This window comes from Gossypium hirsutum, chromosome D02 (genome assembly GCF_007990345.1).
Source record: "Gossypium hirsutum isolate 1008001.06 chromosome D02, Gossypium_hirsutum_v2.1, whole genome shotgun sequence".
NCBI lineage: Eukaryota > Viridiplantae > Streptophyta > Magnoliopsida > Malvales > Malvaceae > Gossypium > Gossypium hirsutum.
Window position 1 is genome coordinate 66,794,749 of NC_053438.1, and position 26,201 is coordinate 66,820,949.

The window sequence follows — 26,201 nt, forward strand, 5'->3', positions numbered from 1 at the left end:
ATTTTCACTTCAATAGAAAAAGGAGAAAACGAACAAAAGGAAAAGGGGAAAAAATAGAATCCCTCCAGTACTAACCTTACCTTTTTACCTTACCAGATATCCATAGTTGACGCCAAAAGAAAAGAAGAAAAAGAGAGAAGGCGGCTTTATTAACAGCGCGAAAGTATGTATTTCCCTTTTTCATTTTGAGTGATTTAATTAAACGGTTGAGGAGCCGAGAATCTGCAAAAGCTTCCTCTCATACGCAACAACAAGGACGCCTTTTTCCACTTGGATCGAACGGCCGTGTCGTTTATTTTAATTGAGTGCTTATGGCGGAGCCATCTTCGTCTTTATCGTCTTCCAAGGACGAGCTGTTTCAGCTCATCAAGCGTCTTGGAACTTATCTCGCCCTCAAGATGTCAAATCTTTTCTCGATCTCTCTCCAAAAACTGGTTCTTTTTTTTTCCCTTTCCCTCTTGATTTTCTTCTCTCGTCTTTTTTTTGGCAGATCCGATGCGGCTTTTTTTGTTTAAAAACGGGAATTTATTTATTTATTTTTTGTTATTTAGTTGTATAATTTAGGTATTTGTTGTTGATTGTGGTGGAATTTTGATCTGGTGATTGTTTTAGGTAGGAATTTTATATAGTGGAGAAAATTGTGGTATTAGAGAAATTAATCTTATTGCAGCTTTAAATTTTTCGTATTTAAGATAAATTATTAGATTCTTGTGCTGGTTTACTATGTGATGAATTGTTACGGACAAGAAATGGTTTGATTCGTCATTAATGCGACCTTCTTTTTGACGTGATTGATTTTTGAGCTATACTGAGGTGAAAATCATATGAAATCCGTAGAATTGACAAGGCTAATTTCATTTGCGATAGAAGTTCCTTGAAAATGATGGTTGTAAGAAGTAATGCCCCGTTGTCCGTTATTGAATCAAAAAATGAAAGTTTTTTCTTCTTTGGCTAGAGGCATCTTGGCATGTAGAATAACCGCTCATAGTTTTATCTTTCGGTTCCTTTTCAACGAGTATGAAGATGTTATGTTCTTTTGGGCAATGTGTTCGGTGGTGGTGTGTATGTTCTTACCTGTGCTTATTGCCATTAGGATCCGCGATCTGTTGGGGCTATTGCAGGGCTTGCTGTTGCAATTATCTTTACCTATAGGTTGATGAGATCACCTGCAGCACCCCCAAGAAGGCAACCAAAACGTCAAGCTCCAACAACTAGTGGCTCTTCTATCAGTGCCCAATCAAATGCAACATTGATGCCTTCTGGAGCCTGTTCACCTTCAGAGGATTTTAGAGCACAAAATGTTGTTGATGAGTTCTTCCAGCCAGTAAAGGTATGAATTGATCTCTTTCTCCTACGTTTTGATGTGTTTTTTATTCTCTATTGGCTCGTTTGTTTGTAAATTGCATCTCTTTTTCCTTTGCAGCCAACATTGGGGCAAATAGTTAGGCAGAAACTGAGTGAAGGTAGAAAGGTAATCTACATATACTCCTTAATACAATAAGCAAACGTTTGGTGCTTATTTTATTTGTGTCCATTGTTTTCTAGAAGAAGGATTCTTTTATATGTTATTAGATTTGGAAGGACAAAGATAGAAATGGGATTCATTCTTTTGCTCATTCAAACTTATTGATTTGCTTTTTTTAGGATATTTTGCTCTGGTAACCATGCTCCTTTGTAATGATTAATAACTGATGCTCAGGGGGGGAAAAGAGAAAAAAGGGTGAAAATTCAACTTCTAGAAGTCTTCCTACTCCCTGAATGTGCACTCAAGACTTATATGACATGCCTTGGTTAACTGACAGGCATTACATGTTATAGCCATAACAAGCTGCTATATTACTACTGAGGGAGAATCTGTTTAATTGGTTCTGCACAATTACTTTAGTCTTTACATAGGATACATGAGCAATTAAACACTGCTAATTAACTTCTCATATAAGTATTGATAACTTCGACTGAACTTTTCCGGGAGCAGCATAATTTTCTAGTTTAATCCCCAGGTCTTCATGCCTAAGTTGGGGATATGTTGGTATTAATTCTTATGCTGTTTTATCTAGCCACTGGCCGGAGCCTTTCTTAAGTTCTTCCTCTGATTTAATGCTTTGATGATTTATTGGAGTAGGTAACATGCCGTTTGCTTGGAGTAATCCTTGAGGAAAGCAGTCCAGAGGAGCTGCAGGTGGTGATGTTTTTCTGTAAGCTTTATATTTTTAATTTTTATCCGCAAATAATTAATTTGGTTTGTTTAATTCTGGTCAGAAACAAGCAACAGTGAAGTCCTCAGTGTTGGATGTGCTATTGGAGATTACCAAATATTGCGATCTTTATCTCATGGAGAGAGTTATTGATGATGAAAGCGAAGTCAGTACTTCAAACCTTTTTCGATAGTATTAAGTTATGCTTATTTGTCAATGCATAAACTTCCTTAAATGTATTTCATAACATATTACGTGTTTCAAGATTCTCATGGGCATATTCTTCTGATTACAAGTGAAATTCTCTTCTTTTCCTATTTCTTTTGGCATTGAATGTGTAGTATTTGTATATGTTGCTAAGTATTTTATCACTGTTGTGCTTGTATTAGTCTACTAGCAGATTCTATATCATATGTTTTACCTTGTGACTAACACTGTGAAGTGTTTGTGTGCAGAAAATTGTTCTTCTGGCCTTGGAAAATGCTGGAATTTTCACCTCCGGTGGTTTGGTAAAGGACAAGGTATTTAATTGTGGTTGGATAGTAATTTTGCATATATATATAGATATCTCAAATTCATATGATCCTCCAGTCAGGGGCATTATTTCTGGACTGTGAAATCTGGTGCCTTCTATAAAATATTAGAATGTAATCTGGTTGATTATCCTCGCTTTGCTTATTTCAGAAATTTAGTGTTCTATCCTCTTGGTTGTTCAGATATTTAATAATTGTACTTTGCCTGGAAATGAATTTGCAGGTTCTCTTTTGCAGCACAGAAAATGGGCGTACATCTTTTGTTCGGCAACTAGAACCAGATTGGCATATTGACACAAATCCTGAAATAGTTTCTCAGTTAGCTGTATAATTTTCATTACTTGCTACAACCCTTGAGATAATTATTCAAGCAACACCTAGAATATTCTGATATTTGATTCTGAATCATATTCTCAGCCGAGTGCTTATGTTCTGATATTAGATTCTGGAGCCATTTTCACGTCACAATGCTAATGATGATTTTTATTGGGGTGTGTGTGTGTGCAGAGGTTCATCAAATATCAACTTCACGTTTCTCCTACCAGGCCTGAAAGGACTGCGCCTAATGTCTTCAGTTGTCCATCCTTGGAACACTTCTTTGGATGCGTTTGACGCGTGATCCGGTAAAAAGATGCAAATATGTTTAAAAGTTGTTCTTTACTACCCTTTGGTCATTATGTGCGACCCTTTACATTTTCTTTCTTTAGGCACCCTTGTGCTGATATGTCAGTTTTTTAGGATAATGGAGAAGTTATTTGTTTGAAATCTGTGTAGGGTTCACATTTGAACTTTTTTGGAACCGGAGAAACTCCATGCAGCAATTAATGTTTGTAATCTTGATAGTGGAAGGATATGCAATGCAATCATAAAGAATTATTTTGATGCTTCACTTTTTGGTACTGAGTTTGTTGTTGGTTGCTTGCTTTATACTTCAGAAGCTCTCGGTTGGTCTTGATACGTATAAAATCATGGAAATACTAAATCAAACCAGTTAATGCATGTAGTAGCGAACTCAGATGGTTTCATGTTCATGACCAACCACAAAAAATGACCAAGCTTCTGTAACCCTCTTCCGAAAGTAGGTCAGTTTTTATGAGATGGTATGTTGATTTCACTGAAGAAATAACTCCCCCCCTCCCAAAAAAAAAAACTGTCCAAATTGGTCTCATCTGTCTCACAAGGTATTAAATGAGTAAAAGTAATAAAATCCCGGCGATGGATACAATTGAGCGGTAGGATCCGGTCAAGTTAGTGATAATGATAAGGATGGCAGGTGCCGGTGGATTTAAATACGAAAGTAGAAGCTAGGAAGATACAAGTACTTGATGTTACAGACAACATAGAACCAAGGTGGTCAATGCCTGGCAAATTCAAGGACACTCACTCGGTTGCAAGCTACAATAGACAGGCCCACAAAAATCTTGGATGAGATACTTCTCATAGCATATTCCGCCAGACCTATCTTTTCGTTGCAGTAAAATCGTTTGTGATGAGTTATGCTCTGGAATCACTTCTGTTTCTATCTCCTCCTTTTGTTGCATGGTAGAGCGAAACGAGATCTCTATTCTAACAACACCCACATTTTTAATTATCGGTTCGGTGGAGTAGGATAACATCTTGGCTCCAATAATCAACTTTTTTTTTTCTTCCTTTTTTTATTAGGTTAGTCTTGCTGTCTGTTGTTGAAAAGTATATCTGTTGAATTTGATTTGATGAAATTAATTCTTTTACCATTAAATGAATTAATTAAGCTCATGTACTATTAAAAATTTAAAAAAATATCAAATTAGAATAGAGTTATCCTTTGTTGTTTAATGGAGTTATAATTTTGATGTTTTTATGGCTGTGTAAATAAAATATTTTGTTTGGAATTACACTTCAATTGAAAAGAGAAATTCAAGATATTTTTTAAACAGAAAATGTTAATTTTGTTACCATTTAAATTTTTTTTTTTTAACAATATAAAGACTAAATTAATCTATTTAACAATAGAGAATAATTTCATTGATCTCTATAATACATGCTTTTGGTTTAAATAAAAAGTTGATAAGTTTTGATAAATCCTAAGAAGATATTTTTATTTATTATTATTATTAAATTTCAGAACCGTACATTTTGTTGAATAAGGATGAAAAGCTATCAGCTGCTGCGTATATACAGAGACTTTAGCAGCCTAACTAATACGTAACAGACTAACTCAACAACAGTAGGCTAATAGCTACCAACATTGGCAATTCCATGCAAGAGCGAGCAAGTGCCATTGAAGGAGCTTTGGATTCCATATAAATAATCTTTGAATTGGTATTTAAAAGATTATATTGAAAACATATCTCAAACACATGGATAGTAAAATATAAATCATCATAACACCTTTCAGCCATTATTTAAGCTTTGCCCTTTAAAGTTTAAACACCACTAGTGTTTAGCTTTCCCAGATGATCGATAACTGTATGTAATGTAAGCTCCAATTGCCACTATCACCAAAACCGACACCCCTATATTTATCAGCAACTGCCGATCCTCGTCCTCGTCACTGGTCAGTCTTTTCACACTCTTCATTATTCTGTCCATACCCCTCATCTCCTTGGCTTTCTCCATCAACCCACCGCCGCCCGCTTGCGGTTTCTTTTCGACGCCAGCCTTCTCCGCAGCCTTCGGAACACTGGCTTCCGACATGGAATCTTTAGTCTTTTGTTCTTTCACTAAATCCTTTAACCCATCTTTAGTTTTGGTTTCACCCTTTTTATCAACAATTCCAGGCGTAGTCGACGTCGTAGGACCACTACCACCAGTACTCTTTTCTTCGGCTTGCTTTGTGCTATTATCTCCGATGGGATAAACTTTCTTTTGAGTTTTTTCTTGTTGCTTTAACGGCGGCAATGCGTCAACTTTCTTCTTCCCTTTAGCCTGTTTTTGCGGAGAAGCTGCAACAGTTTGAGATTGAGGAGCCGCCGTCGTCATTGGTGGTTTAGGCTCAGTTACAGCCTTTGGAGATGACGGTACTTTCTCGTCTCTTTGTTTTTCAATACTGGAGGCTGAAGCTATAGCAGTTTGAGCCTGAGGAACCGCCATCGCCATTTGTGGTTTAGGCTCAGTTACATCCTTTGGTGGAGGTGACGGTACTTTCTGGTCTCTCTGTTTTTCAACACTGGAGGTTGAAGCGACAGCAGTTTGAGCCTGAGGAGCCGTCGTCGCCATTGGTGGTTTAGGCTCAGATACAGCCTTTGGTGGAGGTGACGGTACTTTTTGGCCTCTTTGTTTTTCAATACCGGAGGCTGAAGCAGCAGCAGTTTGAGCCTGAGCCGTTGGCAACGGTGGAGAAGGGAGGGGCTGCGGCTGCAGCTGAGTAATGGTTCGTTTGGGCATGGTGATGGTGAGAACACCATTTCTGAAAGAACCCTGAATTTTTTGAGTGATACAATTTTCAGGGACAGGGAAAGCTTCACTGAATCGACTGCGTGTGTTCTTCTCCACTGCTCGTTCTGCTTCAACTTTAATGGTGCGTGTGGAATCCACATAGGTTACGTTAATTTGCTCCTTTGGAAAACCTGTTCAAACAAAAATTTAAGGTAAAGAATCCATCACTAAACTTGTTTCTCTGTAATATTTTTTAACAAAATAGCATGCAAAATCATTAAAAAAAAAAAGAAAACCTTGAGAACCTTGTCATCTTTTTCCAGAATCTAAATAAGCAATGTACTTTTATTACATTGAACGTGAAAATATTGGAAAATATATTATACTAACAATAATTTGAAAAAGAAGTTATCCAAGCATGGATAGTTAACAAATTAATAAAGTGTTTTTTTTTCTAGTTTAAATATAATTTTCTAGAAATACCGATTAATAAGTCATCATTTAAGTATAACAACTCAATCAAACTCTTAAATAATAGAATAGATAAATATTCTTTTTCATCCACTTTTCTTTTTTTTATATATAATTTCACTTTTTAAGTTAATATTAGATAAATATATCATTAATATTATGGACAAATAGGGTTATAAAGATTTATTTAAGAGAAATTATGTAGTTCAACAGCATTGTTGTTGTTGTTGTTTTTAAAAAAAAAAAAACAAACCTGGAAGATTAATAACAATGACATAAGCTCCTTGTTCATCCTTTCGCTGGATTAGAGGTTGGAAATCCTTGTAGATAGTAGCAGGTACGTTGGTTCTTGATCTTCCGGCCATTGCTTTCTTACTCTTAAGTAATTGGGATGTTTTGAATCGAATGGATGGGTTTGGGCATATGATGTTGAGATATATTTATATGGGAAGGAATTCATAGGATTCCGCCATTTTTGATATTTCTTAGTAGCGACACTATTCTTTAGAAACCGACTTGGTTTAGAGATTGGGGACTTCAATTTGCTTCCATTCCGTGTTTCACAAATAAAGCAGAATGTTCTTTGTTTGCCCTTAAATTAAATGCTACGAATCATGCTCAGCTTTTCCTGCAGGTTTGGTTTTGCTCTCAAAGTTATGTTCTATATTGTAAAATTAAAATAAAATATGGCTGTGAATTCAAATATACATAATAAAATAGATTTCATTTCCAAAGAAAACTGTTTCAACCTGCAAAACCTAGCTTCTTAATTTGGACTTTCAACAATGATACACCCAAAAATAATATAATTATTGATTGAAATGATAAAATCAAATTTTAAAATTTATTATCGTAAATTTAAATTTCATTATAATTCAAATTTTATTGATTTTACATAAGAAAAATAAAAAATTTCCGATATTATAGACTTCTCTTATGATATTTTAATAACTTACTAAATTATAAACGACAAAATGACCCACTTCAACCCATGTAGAAAAGGTTATATACATTTTGTAAGATGGATGTTATAAATGGAGATAATGTGCATCAAACTTTAAATAAATTAATGATATTTAATTATTTTTAATGCGACGTACTCAGGACTTACAGAAAATGATAAAAATAAAAGCAACCAGCAGCTTTAACATAACCCAAATATATGACTATGGATATAATATTTATAATTTATATACATGAAACTCCAAAATAACTGGTTCCACCAACAATGGACTGAAAACCATGTTCCACAGACCCTACCTACCAAAATAGTATACACTTATCAATTCATACATTCAAATCACGTCCACTCTGTCAACATCTACATTCCGATCATTACCCTCATACTGCACGTCAATGCCACGCCATATCCCGGAAAATAAATAAATAGATCAATGTTCTTGATGAAATTGATAATGAGTATAACTCAGCAAGTCAAATAATCTATAGGGGCAATGTAGGCAAACGCTCAACGAAAGTATAACTAACCTGTGAGTAACCATTTTGGCGGATTGGAGGAGGCGGAGGAAGTAAAAATGGCAAGGCTGAGGCCTCAACCTTCTCCTCTTCAACTTCCAGTATTTCGACATCATCAACTGCATGAGCTGCCATGCTTGTTAATGGCAATGAAAGAGAAGAACGTGCACCCTTTAGCTGCAAAATTGCATTGCAAACAATTGAAATTGTATACAAACATGGGAGGATTAGAGTCGGAGCAAGTGCACCCTTTATTAAAAAACCTTCCATTCACTAATTGTCGGGAAATGGAAAATAAAAGAGTACCTTGTCTGTAGTAGATGTCCTAACTGAAACTTTCTTTCCTTTCCTCGGCTTCTCATTACTAGCCAAGGGCACAGCACTGCTGTTTCCATTTTTCAGTGAACCATTTTCCTTGTCTATATTTGATTGACTAGGGCGTTCACTCCAACGAGACCGCTTTCCCAATCGGACAGTTTCTGCTTGAAGTGCTTTACCTTAGATTAAAACAGCAAAATATACAATAAATCAATCAGCACCATAAACAATAACACAAACATAATATGCCACGAAATTAATTGGAAAGCAAATTGACTTTGAAAAAGCAAGCACTCTATAGCAAAAGATAGAGCAAAACCATCAAGTTCTACATTAGTTTCTAAAATATCCCAGTAGTTTGATCTAGAAAAATAGGAAAGTTTCACTAAGAAAAGTGAAGCAAAGGCATAACTAAGGCTCCTTCCGTAGGTCCAAATAAAATAAAACCCCCTATAAACTAGATTAAAAATTTGGAAAAGGGTCAGCAGGTACAAGGCTGGACCAGCTGGTAATTTGGATTAACCAATTCCATGATCCAATGATACCACAGAATGATAGATAGACTTAAACTATTAAGAGTTAATCAATGCTTTTCTTTGCAGCAGTAAACAAATCAATAGAATTGCACATTCATGCTATAGTACTGTATATAGTACCTGTAAACAATGTTATACAGTGTACTATATACAGTACTGTATAATCAGAGGGCAAGACAGGCAAGCAGTATTCTGTAACTCTATTGAGAAAACTCTTCAAATTTATTGCTCAAAACAAGTCAAATAATTTCAGCTTTAGAGCAAAATAGTAGTAACAGTGGACTTTTCCTACGATTTATAGGTCACCTCATCATGTCATTTAAAGTTTTACATGCATGCCTTCAAATCTCAAATTTTCCATGAAAAAAAACTTGGTGTCAGTAGTCAGTTCAGAGTAATTTTCAGATAATAATCCTACTTATTTCAAGTAGGACTGAGGGCTACAGCCTACAATAGAAGTTACATAACTTGGCATAAATGGAATGATGGAAAAGGTTAATATCAAACAACATTATATGCAAGGATTAAGAAGCACTCAAATAATTTTGTAGATACTATGTGTTCCACACAACATTATATGCAGAAATATCAAACAAAATACCCTCACAAATGGGCCCTTCAGTGGTGTCCTTATTGGTCCACAGCCTTTTCTTGCTAGGAGAAGAATTACCCCTTGACACTTTGTGTGGATAGGATGTATGTAAGTGATTAGTCTCACCATCACTTACAATGTTGACATTGGAGTTCTCTTCATCACCACTGGTCCCAGAAATATGCAAGACAAGCTGTTCTCCTGACTTCTGCAATCGAGCTTGAGATCTACAAATTTACGTAAATATTAACTAATCAATAAACCTACCAAAACCTAACAAGCACTAAATTAGATTTCAGAATCAGAAATGAGATAAGATGTATCAAATCCAATTGAGCTAACAAATAAGAAATAGTATATCATAAAAGTTTACCTCCTCAGTTCATCTTCTATCTGTGAGCACCGGTTGTGTGCTTTGACAAACTTCTTGATTCTTGAAGTGATCCTGAACATTTTAGAAGTCCTGAGAAAATGTCTAACAGATGGACCATCCATCCACAAGGAACCGTTAGGCATATCATGTCTGTATCAGTACAGTTTTGCTTACTTTTTACATTGTTCTTTCTCTCGTTCTAATTGAGTATCAAGCTCCTCAATTTGAGAGGTAAGAGTCTCTGCTTCCTGAACTTTCTCTTCCACAAATGTCTACAAAAAGTAAGCATAGTATACAACTAAAAATCCATTTCAAAAAAGGCAAAGATAAAAGATGATCAATTAGAGGGATGGAATAAAGTCATTAATATCATATCAATAAAAGAAAACATGACTGATCATCCTATGACTTCGTTACAAGGCTAAGCTGTTCGGCTGAAATAATTAACAATCAAGAAGATAAAATACATTGTAGTTGGCTTTTCTTGCTCATGATTCACATGTTTATGAAACACATTGAAAATTAACTTCGATACCAAGAGCGAATATGTATGTGCTCATGTTGATATGTTGAGCTTTATTAAGTAGACTTGCTATACAAACATCAGCAGCCATAACTGCAACCAACAAGCAAAAGCAATTAGGTAGATATTAACTGACCTCTAATTCATGTTTGCGGTTAATAAGCATGTCAATATCCACGCGTACTTCCTTCAACTGAAAAGTCAAACATATGTTTATATATTACTTAAAGGGGAAAAAGGCAAGGGGGTAAAAAGATTAGATGTTATGATAGGAATAAACCAAATTCTTTAAACCTGATCCTCAAGAATGCTTTTGGAAGTAGAAGATGTGTTTCTTCCCTCTATAACTAGATCTTCCATCACATTTGGAATTTTCAAAGTTTCAGGAAAATCACTTTGTCCATCCAAACATTCTTTCTTCTTTCGATTTCTGTAAAAGGAAACTACAGCATTTTTAACTGAATCCATAAAAAAAGAAATAGAGACGTATATGATTTCAAATGACCACATAGTGCTTAGCTTCAGGGACCTTATTTGTAAATTCTTTAATCTAAAAACATCAAACTTCCCTTCCTCTAAACAAGGAGGGGAAAAAAACTATAAATAGGCTTATACCCATCCCCAAATTTAAGATAACATGCATAAAAGGATGTGCCATAGGCCCTATCTAGTATCTACAGGTACAGTTTGCTGATAGTAATGACCCAACTCTTGATCCAGAAATATATCAGTCCCACCCTCAATATCCCACCTGGCTTCTGGATCAGTTTCCAACAAATTTGCCACGATATAGAAGCAAGGTAAGCAAAGCTAATCCTATAAACCAACCAAACATAACAAAAGAAAATTTTCCAAAAAGAGAACTACTAAGGTAGTTTTACCATACAGGGTATGTTCTAAATTACCTCTTTTTGTCAATGGACCTCAAAGGGCTATATCCTGCAATTTTAAATTCCATTAGAGAATGTAAAACTCAACCAGATGGGAAAGTGAAGAATAAAGCAAAAATTGGAAACAGTGATACAGAGAATCAGCAAACCAAACATGATGAGTTAATAGCTACCCTTGAGTAATTTTTCAGAACTAATCAAGCCAATAATAGGATTTATCACATTCATCTCAACCTAGTAATTTGTAAGCCAACAAATAATAAGTAATTGTGGAGAAGAAGGGAAAGCAGGGGAGCGACATAGCAATATAGAAATAATAGGTTTTGAGGATAGAATTTCTAACTTTGAGATATCTGTTGGTCCCTCACATATCTTGCAGGAGAATATCTTCGCTTAGGAGATAGCCTTCTGTCAAGCTTATCCCTCAGGTCACCATCTCGAAAGTTTCTTTTACCTGGAAATGACAAATAAATTAGCATTGGGAACACAAACTACTCAAGATAATTAAACTGCTTCAGTTAAAACAACCACAGGCCAAACACAATCAATTTTAAGCTTACCATCAAAAGGAACAATATGAGAAACATTACATAGAACAATAATACTGCCTTCTTGCCAGTTTCAAAGGGAGGGAAAAATAGTGTCCTCAGATTTGAATAGAAAAGGAAAAACTGTATTGTAGCCTATATCATTGAGATAACTGTCGAATAATAGGACTGGAAAAAAGATAGTCACGTCCCATCCCATCTGATTGTTGAGCAATAAGAAATATATGAATTCTGAATCAAATGCTAGGATAGATTTCTCTCCAAACCCATATATAAGACATATAGTAATTTGCCTTATACGCAATATTAATAGGTTTATTCTGAATGTGTCCCAAGAAATTTGCATTCTTTCCCCATGCAAGAAATCCGTTCACAATGTCATTGAAGCGGAAGCAAAGTATTATGTTTTACATCACATACTCCAGCAATATGCAACCTGAGGAAGTTATGACAGATTACAGTTGAGAGTTGCACATCAAATCTGCTTCTCATCTCAATACTTTGTACAAACACATGTTCCGAGAAAACCTAGTACAGAACCTTCCTCAATGCCTGCTTGTTTCATGGATGCATAATGAAAAACCAAGATATAGCTGAGCAGGAAAAAATACCAAAACCAGCTCTAAGATTTACCAACCAGCACAATCCTATCTGAAGAAAGACAATACTAACCCTGTCAGTGGATACTTTATTTAAGCAGAAATAGCCAGGTTGCTGACATAATGGAAAATAAGTCCCCAGAAGATGTGTAATTATAAGTTAAAAAACTGTCAACAACTGGGATTACACTTATGTTTATACGGCAAGTTGATCTGATTTGAAAAAAATCAACTATTTGTTACAGAGAATAGGCACCCAAGCCCATGAGAATTTTAGATGAGAGAGAAACAATGGGCATTAAACATAAGACCAATTAAAAATAATATGACAAACATATATGTCAAGTGTCAACATAAAAAAAAGAAGACAAAAGGAACACAATTTAAGTAGTTCTGCCTTTCCAATATAATAACTTCGAACCTATTATCAACAAAAAATGAGGGTTGCAACAATAACAGTTTCAGTGCACAAGCAAGGAAACACAAACAACATTTTTTTTAGTTCAGAAATAGACAGTAGACACATGATGAATTTGATTTTCATAGAGCTAAAGATAATTGTTCCTATAGAATTTAGAGTATTAACCACAAGGCATTAGCATTCACAAGCAAGCACAAAACTTAAAGTTTAAACATCTCAATCTGTGTAACTACATGCACTCACTGATGGAAAGTGCCTATACCGCAGAGAGAACAAACTTTTTTAAGTCAGCAGGAAAAACATTACAAAGGTATTTCCTAAAATAAACTAAAATCCAGCAAACACTTGAAACATATTTATTAACATCTAGCTTTGCTATCAACTCTCACTTTCCATTCACATGCTCTCTAAAAAGTCTAAAATCACGTCTAGAACCTTGCATAAATTTTGAAGGCATAAAAGAAACTCAGAAAGGCATATGAAGCAAGAACACAAAATCCAAATTCAAAAGCAAATTAAACAATCATCCCAATGAGCATAGTAAAATCAACAACTAAAAGTGATGGAGAGATCAAATTACGGCTCAAAAGTGAGAAAAAAAAAACTATTACCGCCATAAGAACCGGAAAACCCCCGGAGGTCAGCATCTCCATGTGCAAAGGAGCAACTCTGGCGCGAACAGTGTCCCCTCTGATACAATACGCACAGCTTCGTTTTGAAAAGCTTCCTTTCCACCATTTTGAATTTGCACCAGATAACCAATGAACAAAAAGCATAAACAGAAGTTCCAATATATTTGAAAAAACCGTGAATCTTTTCAAAAAAAGGGGGGCGAAAATGCAAACGGTGTGATAAATAAACACGAACGTCGTGAATCCTTAATCCTGCATATGAAATAAACAATCGTAAGTTGAATTAAAAGGCGTTGCAAAAAAAAAATGGAATTAACTCAGTAACAATAGAAACAAACACCGATACTACTACTATTTCTACAACTAACAAAATGAAGAAAAAAAATATTCTTACTGTCGTTTCTAGGGCTTTAACATGTAATTGAGAGGCCAAAAATACGATCGATGTGAGGCCGATAGCGAAGCTGTGAGTGAAGAAGAAGATTGAACCCTAGCACGGAGAGAGAGAAGAAAGACTGTGGAGTTGGATGAGTTTTTCGTGGGTAAAACCACAAAGGCTGAATTCAATCATTTATGGGCTAAAGGCCCATTTTCTCGAAACTACAAAAGGATTAGAATGGTTCTAGTTCTAGATATGCTATTGCAAAACTGCCCGGCCATGAAATGAGTAGCCTCAAGAGCTAATTGGAAACCTTTTGAAAGTTTGAGAGCCACACCAGTAAATATATTTTTAGGTTAAAAGCGTATTTGGTCCCTCTATTAAGCAAATTGGTTTCTCCTAACAAAAATCAAAGTAATTTAATTCATGTTAATTTTGAAAATGAATAAATTTAGCAATCAAAGTTTATAAATTCTGTTAATTTATTCATTTGACAATTTTAGAAAACTAAATTTGTGATTATTCCAATTAAAATCATGTAATATTGAAGAAAGTGAAATGTTACTATCGAGATTAATTTTCCTAAATGGCCACTTTTGAAATTGATACGAATTAAATTACTCTAATTTTCCTAACAAAAAAAAATATTCAATATAAAAATTGAGAACGAGGAAAGATGGTTTTACCTATGCTTGGAAACCTGAAATCTAAGTTTTTGTTTTTTCTCCAGTTAAATTATGCTATTAATCTCTATACTTTTTAAAATTTATGGATTTAATCTTCATACTTTAATTTGGTCATTTTTAAACTTTGTAGTTTTCCATTTTTAAATTCCAGTCATCATTAAATAATAACTGTTAAATTTATTAAATTAAATTCTACAATTTCTAAACTCATTAAAATTATAGTTAATGCATTAACGATAGTCATTTGCATTAATACAAAAATTCCAAAATTTAAAAGGTACAACAAAACTAAAATTTTTAAAATTCGAAAAGTGCAGGGATTTTGAAATGTACAGGGATTGAAATTGATCAGAACATGGACTAAATCACAACTTTCGTAAAGGACATTGACTAATAACAAAATTTAACCTTTTTCTCCCCTTGAACTATCGGCTCTTCGAGGAAAAAGAAAGCATTTGAAAGAAAACTCACGATCCATATACTGGTACTTGCTGAAATCAGATCGCCGAGTTCATCCCATTTCTACTAATCTTACAATCCTTTAAATGTTCTTCAAGCGTAGTAAGAAACCCTTAATCAACTCGTCTTCCACTTCCAATCCTTTGCTTTTTTACTTAAACAAAATGCTTAAATTTATCAAGTTAAGTCCCTCTCGGATCAAAGATCTTCTTTTGATAGTTTCCCTTTCCATTTCCCTTTTCCTCGTCTTCCTCCACCCCCAAACCCCTCTCCCACTCGCCGTAACCGCCCCATCCCGTTCCCCCACGCGCCGCCACCACCTCCTGTTCTCCATTGCTTCCTCAGCCGGCTCTTTCCCCCGCCGGAGCTCCTACATTCGCCTTTGGTACACTCCACGCGACACCCGCGCCATTGCTTTCCTCGATCAACGGTTATCTTCTTCAGTCGGCCCTAATCTCCCTCCTGTTGTCGTGTCTGGCGATACTAGGTCGTTCCCTTACACCTTCAAGAGCGGTCTCCGTTCAGCTATACGCGTGGCACGTGTGGTCAAAGAAGCGGTTGACCGTAACGAAAAGGGGATCAGGTGGTTCGTGTTCGGGGACGATGACACCGTTTTCGTGGTCGACAATTTGGTCAAAGTGCTGTCGAAGTACGATCACGACAAGTTGTACTACGTCGGGAGCAATTCGGAGAGTTACGAGCAAAATTTGAAGTACTCTTTCGACATGGCGTTTGGTGGCGGAGGGTTCGCTATCAGTTACTCACTGGGGAAGGTTTTAGCTAGGGTCTTGGACTCTTGCTTGATGAGGTACGCTCACTTGTACGGAAGCGATTCTAGGATTTGGTCTTGTTTGGTTGAGCTTGGCGTAGGTTTGACTCATGAACCTGGCTTCCATCAGGTAAATTTAAAGATTTTAAAGATGCTGATCTTAGGATTTAGGGCTTAGTATATGGAGTTTTATGATTGGATTGTAACATTAGCTGGTGTATTAATTGAAAGTTTTAGTGTATGTGATCAAAGAGAGTGACTGTTGGATAGATAGAAGAGTTTTTTTTTTTTTTTGAGGGTATTATAGAAGAGTTTTGTTTGCTTGAAAAAGGGTGTGTTTTCTTTCCCTTTTTTTAGAAGTTATAAAATTTTCTTTTGCAATTACCGCAGGATAATCTCTGTTGTTTCATTGCAAAATTGCTATCTGAATTTCTCTGAGAAAATAGCCAGTATTTATGGTGGGGTTTTAATGGTTTTTCTATATAGTATAGATGAGCTATCACTGAATTTCAGAACAATTTTTTAAAGACAGAATGCAAGTGCCGGATAGTGATTGAACCATGGCTCAAAGCCACGACCTGATCTCTTTTGATTTTAGCTCCTAAATTCCCCACTAGCCTTATAGATTCGAGTTCTATTCCGAGGCATTTTTATTGCTTGAGCTGCTACTGGATTCCCCTTCAATTCTAACAGGATACATACTTGGCCCCATATAACAGATCATGTAAGAAAATATGGTTTGGATATTTCGAAAGAGGCTTAAAGCTGCGTGGTATATTGATTTTGAGTTTTCACTGATATTATGCTGTTTGGGACCTGTACGCAGATTTAACTAGAGGCCGCTGCTTGATTGGTTTCAGCTTAGATGTTGTGACAATTATATTTGTAGTTTGGTTGAAATGAAACTATCAGCTTATTTGTTGAATTATTTTCTCCAGGTTGATGTGCGGGGTAGTATTTTTGGGATGCTTACAGCACACCCATTATCACCTCTTGTGTCTCTTCATCACTTGGATGCTATGGATCCAATCTTCCCAAATATGGACAGGACTCGAGCTCTGGAGCACTTGTTTAAAGCTGTGAAGGTTGATTCTTCAAGGATTTTGCAGCAAACTGTCTGCTATGATCATTTTAACTCATTGACCGTTTCCGTTGCATGGGGTTATGCAGTTCAGATTTATGAGGGCAACCAACTCCTCCCTGATCTCCTTTCAGTGCAGAAAACTTTTTCTCCGTGGAAGAGAGGGGCAAGAGTTGAGGATCACTTTATGTTCAATACAAGAGAATATCCTAGAAATTCATGTCAAAGACCACTAGTATTTTTCCTAAAAAGTGTTGCATCGAACAAAAATGTTGTCTGGAGCAATTATACCAGGCATTCTGATGGGAAGTGCTTAAGACCAGATGCTATAAAGAGCCTCAAAGAAGTCACAGTGGTCTCTCCAGAGCTTGATATTGAGCAGGTATGAATGAACTGATGTTTGGCCTTTGAAATTTTTAACTTTAAGCCATGTTGTTATATTGTCAACATTCTTGTACCTTTCCTGTTTTTTATGTTCTTGTCACTGAAATTATTGTCGCCGCAAATTTGCCCCTCTATTCCAGATGATGGCTCCTCGTCAGCAGTGTTGTGAGATTTCGTCTTCATATGACGAATCAATGATTATCAACATAAAAAATTGTGGAGTTGATGAATTGATTTCCATGGATGTCTAACCCATCTGTCAGGATAACTGCTGTCGTGGAAAAACTGAAGCACAAGAAAAAGCATGCGGAACTTCAGTGAGCTTTTTCTCAATTCATGCTGTTAACTATGAGGTAGTTTTTGTTGTTTTATATGTACGTTTGTTGAAATGGATGGCTTTAATCTAACCTCTTTGCTCTGAAAATTCAAAATTTTTTGCAATGTTTCCCATATAGTTGCTAAAGGTGTAGTTGTTGTTAGTGGATGTGAAAACTGCCCATTTCCATTTTAAGTGTAATCATCACATGCAAGTTTTCTGAATGATGGCTTGTTGGGAAGGTTGAGGCCTAGGTTCTCTCCTATAGATTATTCTAGGTTTAAGTCCCACCATGTGTGGGCACTGTCCGGATTTATTCTGGCCTAGGTCTGGATACATTCCAGTTTTTAGTCCGTTATGCTTTGTAGTGAGTTGATTCTGGTTCTAGTCGATTGAACATGTATTATTTGTGATTTGTACTTGTAAACTCCCTCAAAAATAAAGTTTCTGAATGATTGACATATCTAAGCCTTGTGAGAAAATGTATTTTATGAATAACACAATTGCATTTTCTAATGGCTTCCATTCATTATCTCAGGAGAGGAAAATGGAAATTCGTGACTAAAAGCTGACCTTTGACATTTTGTTTTAGCATTGAGTGACCACGACCTCGAATATTGAGTAGCGGAATGTCCCTTTGATGAAACGGAAACAGATACCATCTTACCATCAAAGAGTTTAGTAAAACAGTGACTAACAATGTGACTACTACTTGTTGAAGTGATACCTTCAGAATTGATCAAAGGAGCTATCAGGTATGTAAACAAAGATGAAAAAACCAATGATTTTTTTTACACATCATGGAAAAATTCCATACTGATTACCATCCCTGTATGTTATCTTGTGAAACAAATGAAGTTTTCATGAAATGTGAACAATTTTCATTATATGCTTAATGACCAGATCATGTTTTTTTTTTCTTTTTTTTTCTGTGGAGAGAATTCCATATTGTTTAAAGTCTCTTTCAGGATTTTTAGTTCCACCATAGCCTTCACGTTCTATGTTCTTTCATTAAAATCCAATTGCCTTTTTGTAAATCGGCTGGTATATTTGCAAATGGCTTTTGCATCAAATTTTTTGTTTTGATAGTAGTTTTTATTTTCTCGCATGGCACCCTTGTTTTATGCTTTTGGAATGCCTAGATTTGTGCTGATAAGATGGAATAAAGAAAGATTGTCATCAGTTTTCACTACTTTTAAGCTAATATTAGTACTCGATTAAGTGTATCGAAAAAAAGGAAAACCGTGGTACGTGAAATGAGCTAATGATCTTTTTCATTATTGATTTTTAAATTGTAAATAGACTATTTATTTGTTAATATAAATATATATAAATCAATGGGTGTTTGCATTTTCAAGGGGAAACGAATGTTGAAAATATCAAAAAAAGGTTCAAAATTATAATGACTTTTTAATTTTTAATAAATTTATAAACGAGAAGTGTGTGAATTTCATTTACAAATATTTTTAAAAAAAATTATAAATACAATCATAAATAATATATTCAAATAACTATAAAATTATTTGTGGTTTCACATTGGTTAATAAAATTTGGTGGCTAATATCAACCAACACTTGAACTACTATTATCAAACAAAGACTAACGTTAAACAAACAAAAGAAGCCATGCCTTCTATTCGGGTTGGATTGAACTTTTTTGTCTTTGGCGGCCTACCCCCCATGCTTTTATTGCTTCTTCCTCCACATATCACCATGTAACTTTAACTGTACCCCGTTGATTAAGTTACAAAACCAGCTTTATAAAATAAAATCTTTGTGCTTTAAACACAACATTCATCATCATTAGTGCGAAAATGCAGCTTTTTGTGTTCATCTCCAAAACCCAATCTTCTTCTCATCTCATGAACTTCATTTTGATCTCATCTTCTGTTTGTGTCACCTATCTTGTTGTATCGGTTTTGTTACTCAACGGCTCGAAGCCGCTGTCTCTGCGTGCGTATTCTTCTTACCAAGATGTTAATACACCGACGACAGTGGAGCATATTGTTTTCGGGATAGCTTCGAATCAGAAATCGTGGACGAAACGGAAGGAGTATGTTAAGTTATGGTGGAAGCCTCGTCAAATGCGTGGATGTTTGTTCCTTGAAAGCATGCCTTCTAATGCAACTTTAATGGATGTTGATGATGTTACTCTGCCTCCTATATGCATTTCGGAGGATACTTCGAGGTTTCGTTACACTTACAGGGGTGGTCTTAGATCGGCAATCCGTGTAGCACGTGTGGTTTCGGAGACAGTTGCTCTTAACCATCCTAATGTAAGGTGGTATGTTTTTGGGGATGATGACACAGTTTTCTTTCCGGAGAACTTGGCAAAGACACTTTCTAAATATGATCATCGGCTTTGGTACTACATTGGGGCTGGCTCGGAGATTTATGAACAGAACAGGATTTTCGGGTTCGGAATGGCGTTCGGGGGAGCAGGCTTTGCTATAAGTTACCCACTGGCTAAAGTTTTGGCTAAAGTTTTCGATTCATGTATAGAACGCTATCCTCATCTCTACGGAAGTGATTCCAGGGTCTACTCTTGCTTGACGGAGCTCGGTGTAGGCTTGACACGTGAACCCGGCTTTCATCAGGTACCAATCAAGTTCCGATACCTGCAATGTTACATTCATCTTATTAGCTGTAAGAATTCGGTTCAAACTTTGTTTAAATCATTATATTTATGTTTGAATTCCAACCAGTTTGATGTTCGGGGTAATGCATTCGGTCTATTGGCTGCTCATCCATTGACACCATTGGTATCACTCCATCACATAGATCATATAGACCCAATATTCCCTAATATGACAACATCCAAGGCAATGCAACATTTACTCCATGCAGCAAACGTTGATCCTCAGCGGATTTTGCAACAAACGGTCTGCTACGATCGTTGGTCTTCATGGACTGTTTCGGTTTCGTGGGGCTATGCCATTCAAGCATACAGCAAACCTGTATCTTTACCAGATGTTCTCCCTGTGCCAGAAACATTCAGGCAATGGAAACGGGGAAATGTATTGGCAGGAGTGTACACATTTAACACCAAAAAATTCCACCCACACCCTTGCCAGAGACCCACAATCTTCTATTTAAACAGTGTATCTTCTACCAAGCACGGAATAATCGAGACTGTTTACAATAAATCTCACGAAGATTGCATGCTTTTCATGGATCCAACGCGGAAACTCGAAGAAATCCGAGTTTTCACTAAGAAACTAGACCTTAACCACAAGCAGGTACCATGCTAATATCTCTTTTGAATGCTGTTTATAATTGCAAGTAAGGCTTATGTCATGTTTTCTTGGTACTTAGATGCAGGCACCGAGAAGGCATTGTTGTGACGTGTTACCGTCTAAATCCGGCAAAGTTTTGGATGTTGCGATACGGGAATGCGGTGAAGATGAACTGATTTACATGCATGCATAGATGTTTAATTTCAGACGGTGTTAATGGGTAGATTCTTAAATGTCATATGTTGCTGGCATGCGGTGAAAGTTCAAAGTATTGTAGTATTTTTGAACTTGGCCTTAATTCATCATTGAATTCGAGCAGCTTGTGACTACGAATATTTCGTTTCGTTTTTCAGTTAAAAAGTAGAAATTGTTGCAATTATTATTTGTACAAAAACAATTTTAGTAGATAGTTCATAGTTGAGATGGGGCCAAACCTCATGACCATCAACATGTAAATGATGTAATATCTTGTTCGAGCCTTCGAGGTAACTGGGATTATTGGCGTAAAACGTGAATGTGTACTGTAGTGAAGCCCATGCAAAACATGAGGTCCAGGCCACGAGTTTCGTCAGCGTCGACCCTTTCTGTTGGCATACATGGTTTGTGAAACCTGGTAAAAAACAACAGCTACTAGTTCCTCCTAAAAATTCTGGATTTAATTTAGTTGGTTAATACAATTATTTAAAAAGGTAACATTTAATAAATTTAAACTTTGTTATAGGAATTTTGACCTTTGAAATCGTCGATCCTTGAACAAGTTTGTATTGTATATGGAGTGTCTATGTGTAGCTTTATCTTCTAGTTTTGTATCCCTACTATTGAGACCTCAAGCAAGTTCATAGGATAACTTCGCGGAGAGTTCGAGATGATGATGGTCTCTTAACTCTATTGAGAGCCCGAACAAGTTTATATACTGACTCTACTATGAGCTCAGAGAGATGATGAGTTCACAAAGTAGTAGTGATTAGATTTCGTGGTACTAAATTGTTTATCAATATCATATAAGGGCATAAAGTCAAATTTCAATAAAAGTAAAATTTAATTTTTTTATGCATGAAGACGCTCTTATTTTATAAACTTATTGTAATGCTTAAATTTTGTCCAACCCTTAATAAATAAAAGTCCAATTTTTTTACAAGTCCAAAACCAGATAAGGTGGCCCAAAATACATGGCCCAAACTGAAATAAAACAGGCCCAAATACAATGGCCCGAAAAAAATTAGAAACCCTAAGGTTTCTAGGTCATCTGCGCCGCAACCACCAAGCTCGTTTGCGCCGTAGCCGAATCTTCACCTGCAAACACAAGAAAGGAAAGAAAATCAAATCGAATCAAGATCAAATCAAGCAAATTTCTTGTTTCTATTGTTGTTTTAGTTTCATATGGCTATAAAAGGCCATCGAATATACTGTAACGAGGGTCGGATTTTAAAATCAATAAAAAAGCTCTTTTTTTTCAACACAAGGAGAGAAACAAACGGATCGAAGGTGTTTGCAGTTTTTACTTATTGTTGTATTTATTATTATTATTTTACCAGCATATGCATGCAAATAAAATAAATAGGGGAAGAGAAGACACAACCTGTGTTTCGAAGCCGAGGGTGTCGTCTCCGATGAAAGATGACCGGAAGCCAAAAGGTTTCAGTGCTTTTAAGGGGACTTCCGTTGGAGTTTTGTGAGATTTGAGCTCGGATTTAGGCTCAGGGGGTCTAGAGGGTCAAATCGGGAAATTTTTCCCCTTTCCGGCCACCGCAGACTGTGGTGCCGGCGCCGGAGATCGGCGGCCGGCGCGGTGGCCAGTGACTGGCCGATGACCGACCGATGGTCGGAGGACTGAGGGGCTGAGAGAGTTTTTTTTAGAAGGATTTGTTTTTTTTTAAACTGTTTTTGAAATGAAATTTTTGTTTTCATTTTGGCTTAAATAGCCAATTGAAAACGGCGCCGTTTTGAGGGGAGGATCCGCGTGTCGACCCGACCCGAACCCAAGATCCGCGTGTTTTTCATGCGGAGGGGCAAATTGCGCTTTTGACCCTTCCGCCTTTTAATGAATTTTCAATTAGGTTTTTTTGTGTTTTTAAATTTTTTTCTTTAATTTATTTTCCATTTCAATTTAATCCTACTGGAACGGCATCGTTTTAGAGGAGAAGGGAAAATTTCCCTTCCAGCCCCTCTATGTAATTCGCACGTTCAATTTAGTCCTTTGATTTTTACTATTTGTGGATTTTAACCATTTTTTTTAAACTGCAATTCAATTTAGTTTTTTATCATTATTTTTTTATTATCAATTAATAATATTTTTTCCTTATTTTTTTAAAAAAACCTATATATATGTATATTTATATATATATTTTTTGCAACTAATATTTTTCTCATGTGTATATATGTTTATTCATTAACTTCGATAATGTAAATATTATTTAGTTCTTTTAAACCTATATATTTCTATGTGTATATGTATATGTATACATTTTTTTTTATTTCAATTATTTGTCCATTGATTTAGGTTTACATATTTTTATTATCTTGCCCATTTATTTGATATTTTGCATGCCATTATTGTACTTATTAGTTTATATATTTGTATTATTTCTATGCTATCATAATATTTATTATTGCATTATATATTTAAAGTGGCATAACATTACATTTTTTACTCAATTTTTTTTAAAATCAAAATTTTCAAAATAGAGATAATACTCGTATTTAGGATTTCTCAAGAAAATTGAGCCCTAACGTATTGGGTTCCGATTTTTTTGAAAATCTAATGATCGATGATTGCTCTTTAAACCAACTAAAATAAGAACTCATTATTGGGAATTCAACACGTTGTGTCCTAACGTATTGGATGTGACGCATTGATTTCTCGAAATGAATATTTTTTTTAAAAAAATAATAAAGGAAATATTCGGAGTTTAGGATTTTAGAGGAATCGTGCCCTAACGTATTGGGTGTGATTTCTTAAATTTTGAATAAGTGGATGTTCTTTTAAAGTAAAGGAAATATTCCAAGTTTGGGATTTTAGAGGAATCGTGCTCTAACGTATTAGGTGTGATTTCTTAAATCTTGGATAAGTGGATGTTCTTTTAAAGTTTTATTGCACTAGTATTTTGGCCCAATTCATTTTGGAGGAAATTAGAATGTTGTGCCCTAACGTATTGGGTGTGGCATTTTTGCTTCTCTAAATTGAGAAGGGTCTTAATACGCAACGCTTTAAGTTTTTTTTTTTAAGATTATATTTTTAAAAATTTTCGACCGTAAGACACTAATTAATCAACTTGGTACCAAATTTTGGGCGTTACGAGGGTGCTAATCCTTCCTCGTACGTAACTGACTCCCGAACCTATTTTTCTAAAACTCGTAGATCAAAATCATTTTAGATGATCCAATCACACCATAATAAAATATTGGTGGCGACTCTCAATTTTCATTTTTTAAAGTCGACAACCTAAAAATTTTTTGTTTTCGAAAAATGGTTTCGACACTTATGATCTTTTCGATGTTAAATTTAAGAAATAAATAGATTTGATGGTTCATCTTTTTAATTATCCTATAAATTCACTCGAATTTTTTTCTATTTAATGCAATATCCAATTAAAAATAATATTCACTCGAGCAAAAAGATTTCTGTAATAGGCCAATTTTGGTCTGGCTATATATATAATAGCCTATTACTAAACCCAGTTTTAAACCCATTAACACCCTGACCCAATAACCAAATTACAAGCCCAATATCCAAACAGCCCAAATACCTAACCCACTAGCCTAAAACACAAAAAAAATGAACAGCAGAAACCTTTGGCAATAAGCAGCGGATCGGCGTCACCCTCGCCCCCACGTTGCAGCAACCGTCTTCACGCACGAATGCATAGCAACTGCCCACGTCGTCTCACCCACGTCTGGTAGCTTCGCACGATGCCCGTACCTACAACAAGCCATGAACCACGAATAGAAATAATAGCAGAAATTACGACAAAAGGAGGAGAGTTTTTTCGATAGTTTCTTTCTCCGTTGTTTCGGCTATATAAAGCCAAATCAAATCTGTAAAAGGGTTACACATATATTGAAAAATACTGAAATACGAAAGAAAAGAATCAGAAAAAACAAATTTTTGAAGGTGATTTGTTCTTTCCAAGTTTTTTACTGTTTTTATTTTTTTTTGTCTCATATTTCTTTTGTATTTTACTTCATTTTTTTGAAAAAAAACGAAAAGTAAAAGAAAGGGAGGAGATTCTTACCAGCAGAGGCGCGCCGTCGGCATCGTTTGCTTCGTTTTGTCCAAATCGAAGTTAAAGGGGAGGGGGTTTTGGCGTGAAGAGTTGGGAAGGAGATGAAACAGTTTTTGTCGCTATTGCTGCTGCAGAATAGCGTTTAAATTTGAGATTGAAAAGGGTTTTAAGCACTGATGGGATATTTATGTTTTTAATCCTTCCATTTTATCCCATCATTTCAAAATCATTGTTGTTTGTTTTCAAATTTTTCCAAGAAATGCTGAATTTGTTTTATTTTAATCCATTGTTGCGTGGAGTTTTGAGAGGTTTGGATTAATTTCACTTTCGGTCCTCCACTGTTAACTGCATGTTCTATTTGATCCATTAATGTTTTATTTATTTCAAATTTGCCCCTGAAACTTCAGTTATTTTCAATTTAATCCATGATCTTTCGTTTTAAGTTTTTTTAGTTTATTTTATTAATATAGTGGTTATAATTATTATAATAATAATTATTATTATCATTATTATATTATTATTATACTTACATATATACACGCATGAGTATTTTATAATATATATATTTTTAAAAATGTTTTTTAAATACCTATACATATTTTTTTTTCTATTTATTATTTTATTTTCATAGTTTTTATATATATGTATATACATTTATATTTTATAACATTTATACGTTTCCCATGTTTTATAATTTGTATATGTTTATACATTTTTATAATATGTACATATATATTTATACTCTATTCAAAACTTATTATAAATATATATTTTTATATTTACCAATATATTATGCTTATACATTTTTTATAAATACATGAATATATTTTATGTGTATTTTATTATCGTTTTATTCTTATGACTTATGTATTCATATAGATATATGCATTGACATTTTATAAAATTTATGCATTTTTTCCTCTCATATCCATATACATATTTGCAAAAATTATTTATATGTCATACTTATGTATACATATGATTAAAATTAAAATATTTGTTTCATATTGCATTCATTTTTTTTAAACATATGTTTTAAAAATATATTTTGATTTTGCCAAAGGTTTTTAAAATAAAAATGATATTCAAAGTTAGGAACTTTCGAGGAAATTGAGCCTTAACGTATTGGGTTTCGATTTTCTTTGTTAATTCCAAATAACCGAGAATATTCGTTATTCAAAATGTATAAGTAAAAATCATTTTCG

The 26,201-nt window shown here is 35.0% G+C and overlaps 5 protein-coding genes and 2 long non-coding RNA genes across 13 annotated transcripts; 3 read left to right on the forward strand and 4 right to left on the reverse strand.

Annotated features, from left to right (window-relative positions):
• LOC107886907 (peroxisome biogenesis protein 22) lies at positions 1 to 3,617 on the forward strand. Of its 2 annotated transcripts, XM_016811006.2 has the most exons (9): positions 1 to 434; positions 1,094 to 1,330; positions 1,424 to 1,471; positions 2,123 to 2,179; positions 2,260 to 2,361; positions 2,651 to 2,716; positions 2,952 to 3,053; positions 3,236 to 3,351; positions 3,503 to 3,617. In XM_016811006.2, exons 1-8 carry the CDS (start codon positions 312 to 314, stop codon positions 3,338 to 3,340), a joined length of 840 nt encoding a protein of 279 aa, XP_016666495.2. In that variant the 5' UTR covers positions 1 to 311; the 3' UTR covers positions 3,341 to 3,351; positions 3,503 to 3,617. The 2 variants fall into 2 exon arrangements, with proteins under 2 accessions (XP_016666495.2, XP_016666494.2); XM_016811005.2 differs by having other exon boundaries at positions 3,236 to 3,617.
• Positions 3,618 to 4,983: 1,366 nt separating this feature from the next.
• LOC107886906 (inactive protein RESTRICTED TEV MOVEMENT 2) lies at positions 4,984 to 7,132 on the reverse strand. The gene is made up of 2 exons (XM_016811004.2): positions 6,810 to 7,132; positions 4,984 to 6,276 (listed from the first exon to the last, which is right to left on the reverse strand). The coding sequence occupies exons 1-2, from the start codon at positions 6,919 to 6,921 to the stop codon at positions 5,144 to 5,146; spliced, it is 1,245 nt and encodes a 414-aa protein (XP_016666493.1). The 5' UTR covers positions 6,922 to 7,132; the 3' UTR covers positions 4,984 to 5,143.
• A 480-nt stretch (positions 7,133 to 7,612) lies between these two features.
• On the reverse strand, positions 7,613 to 14,061 carry LOC107886905 (zinc finger CCCH domain-containing protein 40). Of its 3 annotated transcripts, none has more exons than XM_041089042.1 (12): positions 13,859 to 14,061; positions 13,444 to 13,716; positions 11,608 to 11,718; positions 11,280 to 11,313; positions 10,669 to 10,804; positions 10,511 to 10,567; positions 10,026 to 10,123; positions 9,852 to 9,923; positions 9,605 to 9,705; positions 8,339 to 8,529; positions 8,045 to 8,209; positions 7,613 to 7,902 (listed from the first exon to the last, which is right to left on the reverse strand). In XM_041089042.1, the coding sequence occupies exons 2-12, from the start codon at positions 13,568 to 13,570 to the stop codon at positions 7,852 to 7,854; spliced, it is 1,143 nt and encodes a 380-aa protein (XP_040944976.1). In that variant the 5' UTR covers positions 13,571 to 13,716; positions 13,859 to 14,061; the 3' UTR covers positions 7,613 to 7,851. The 3 variants fall into 3 exon arrangements, with proteins under 3 accessions (XP_040944976.1, XP_040944975.1, XP_016666491.2); XM_041089041.1 differs by having other exon boundaries at positions 9,494 to 9,705; XM_016811002.2 differs by having other exon boundaries at positions 9,488 to 9,705.
• Positions 14,062 to 14,807: 746 nt separating this feature from the next.
• LOC107886904 (uncharacterized) lies at positions 14,808 to 18,456 on the forward strand. Of its 3 annotated transcripts, XM_041089044.1 has the most exons (5): positions 14,808 to 15,887; positions 16,696 to 16,842; positions 16,933 to 17,220; positions 17,363 to 17,575; positions 18,077 to 18,456. In XM_041089044.1, the coding sequence occupies exons 1-4, from the start codon at positions 15,075 to 15,077 to the stop codon at positions 17,471 to 17,473; spliced, it is 1,359 nt and encodes a 452-aa protein (XP_040944978.1). In that variant the 5' UTR covers positions 14,808 to 15,074; the 3' UTR covers positions 17,474 to 17,575; positions 18,077 to 18,456. The 3 variants fall into 3 exon arrangements, with proteins under 3 accessions (XP_040944978.1, XP_016666490.1, XP_040944977.1); XM_016811001.2 differs by having other exon boundaries at positions 16,696 to 17,220; XM_041089043.1 differs by having other exon boundaries at positions 16,696 to 17,220; positions 17,363 to 17,539.
• Positions 18,457 to 18,594: 138 nt separating this feature from the next.
• LOC107886902 (uncharacterized) lies at positions 18,595 to 21,282 on the forward strand. Of its 2 annotated transcripts, none has more exons than XM_016810999.2 (3): positions 18,595 to 20,134; positions 20,243 to 20,776; positions 20,853 to 21,282. In XM_016810999.2, exons 1-3 carry the CDS (start codon positions 19,352 to 19,354, stop codon positions 20,964 to 20,966), a joined length of 1,431 nt encoding a protein of 476 aa, XP_016666488.1. In that variant the 5' UTR covers positions 18,595 to 19,351; the 3' UTR covers positions 20,967 to 21,282. The 2 variants fall into 2 exon arrangements, with proteins under 2 accessions (XP_016666488.1, XP_016666489.1); XM_016811000.2 differs by having other exon boundaries at positions 19,033 to 20,134; positions 20,859 to 21,282.
• A 559-nt stretch (positions 21,283 to 21,841) lies between these two features.
• On the reverse strand, positions 21,842 to 22,661 carry LOC121214797 (uncharacterized). Its single transcript, XR_005910541.1, has 2 exons — positions 22,353 to 22,661; positions 21,842 to 22,066 (listed from the first exon to the last, which is right to left on the reverse strand). It is a non-coding gene; the product is annotated as an uncharacterized lncRNA (long non-coding RNA).
• A 1,695-nt stretch (positions 22,662 to 24,356) lies between these two features.
• On the reverse strand, positions 24,357 to 25,470 carry LOC107886903 (uncharacterized). The gene is made up of 2 exons (XR_001680945.2): positions 25,006 to 25,470; positions 24,357 to 24,692 (listed from the first exon to the last, which is right to left on the reverse strand). It is a non-coding gene; the product is annotated as an uncharacterized lncRNA (long non-coding RNA).
• Between the last annotated feature and the right edge of the window lie 731 nt (positions 25,471 to 26,201).

Coding starts and splice junctions, on each gene's coding strand:
- LOC107886907 (XM_016811005.2), top strand. CDS start 312: ATGGCGGAGCCATCTTCGTCTTTATCGTCTTCCAAGGACGAGCTGTTT. Junction 2,362..2,650: donor TTATTGATGATGAAAGCGAA/GTCAGTACTTCA, acceptor GTTTGTGTGCAG/AAAATTGTTCTTCTGGCCTT. Junction 3,054..3,235: donor AAATAGTTTCTCAGTTAGCT/GTATAATTTTCA, acceptor GTGTGTGTGCAG/AGGTTCATCAAATATCAACT.
- LOC107886906 (XM_016811004.2), bottom strand. CDS start 6,921: ATGGCCGGAAGATCAAGAACCAACGTACCTGCTACTATCTACAAGGAT. Junction 6,277..6,809: donor CATTGTTATTAATCTTCCAG/GTTTGTTTTTTT, acceptor TTGTTTGAACAG/GTTTTCCAAAGGAGCAAATT.
- LOC107886905 (XM_016811002.2), bottom strand. CDS start 13,570: ATGGTGGAAAGGAAGCTTTTCAAAACGAAGCTGTGCGTATTGTATCAG. Junction 10,124..10,510: donor ACCGCAAACATGAATTAGAG/GTCAGTTAATAT, acceptor TACTTTTTGTAG/ACATTTGTGGAAGAGAAAGT. Junction 8,210..8,338: donor GGACATCTACTACAGACAAG/GTACTCTTTTAT, acceptor GCAATTTTGCAG/CTAAAGGGTGCACGTTCTTC.
- LOC107886904 (XM_016811001.2), top strand. CDS start 15,075: ATGTTCTTCAAGCGTAGTAAGAAACCCTTAATCAACTCGTCTTCCACT. Junction 15,888..16,695: donor ATGAACCTGGCTTCCATCAG/GTAAATTTAAAG, acceptor TATTTTCTCCAG/GTTGATGTGCGGGGTAGTAT. Junction 17,221..17,362: donor CAGAGCTTGATATTGAGCAG/GTATGAATGAAC, acceptor CCTCTATTCCAG/ATGATGGCTCCTCGTCAGCA.
- LOC107886902 (XM_016810999.2), top strand. CDS start 19,352: ATGCAGCTTTTTGTGTTCATCTCCAAAACCCAATCTTCTTCTCATCTC. Junction 20,135..20,242: donor GTGAACCCGGCTTTCATCAG/GTACCAATCAAG, acceptor AATTCCAACCAG/TTTGATGTTCGGGGTAATGC. Junction 20,777..20,852: donor TAGACCTTAACCACAAGCAG/GTACCATGCTAA, acceptor CTTGGTACTTAG/ATGCAGGCACCGAGAAGGCA.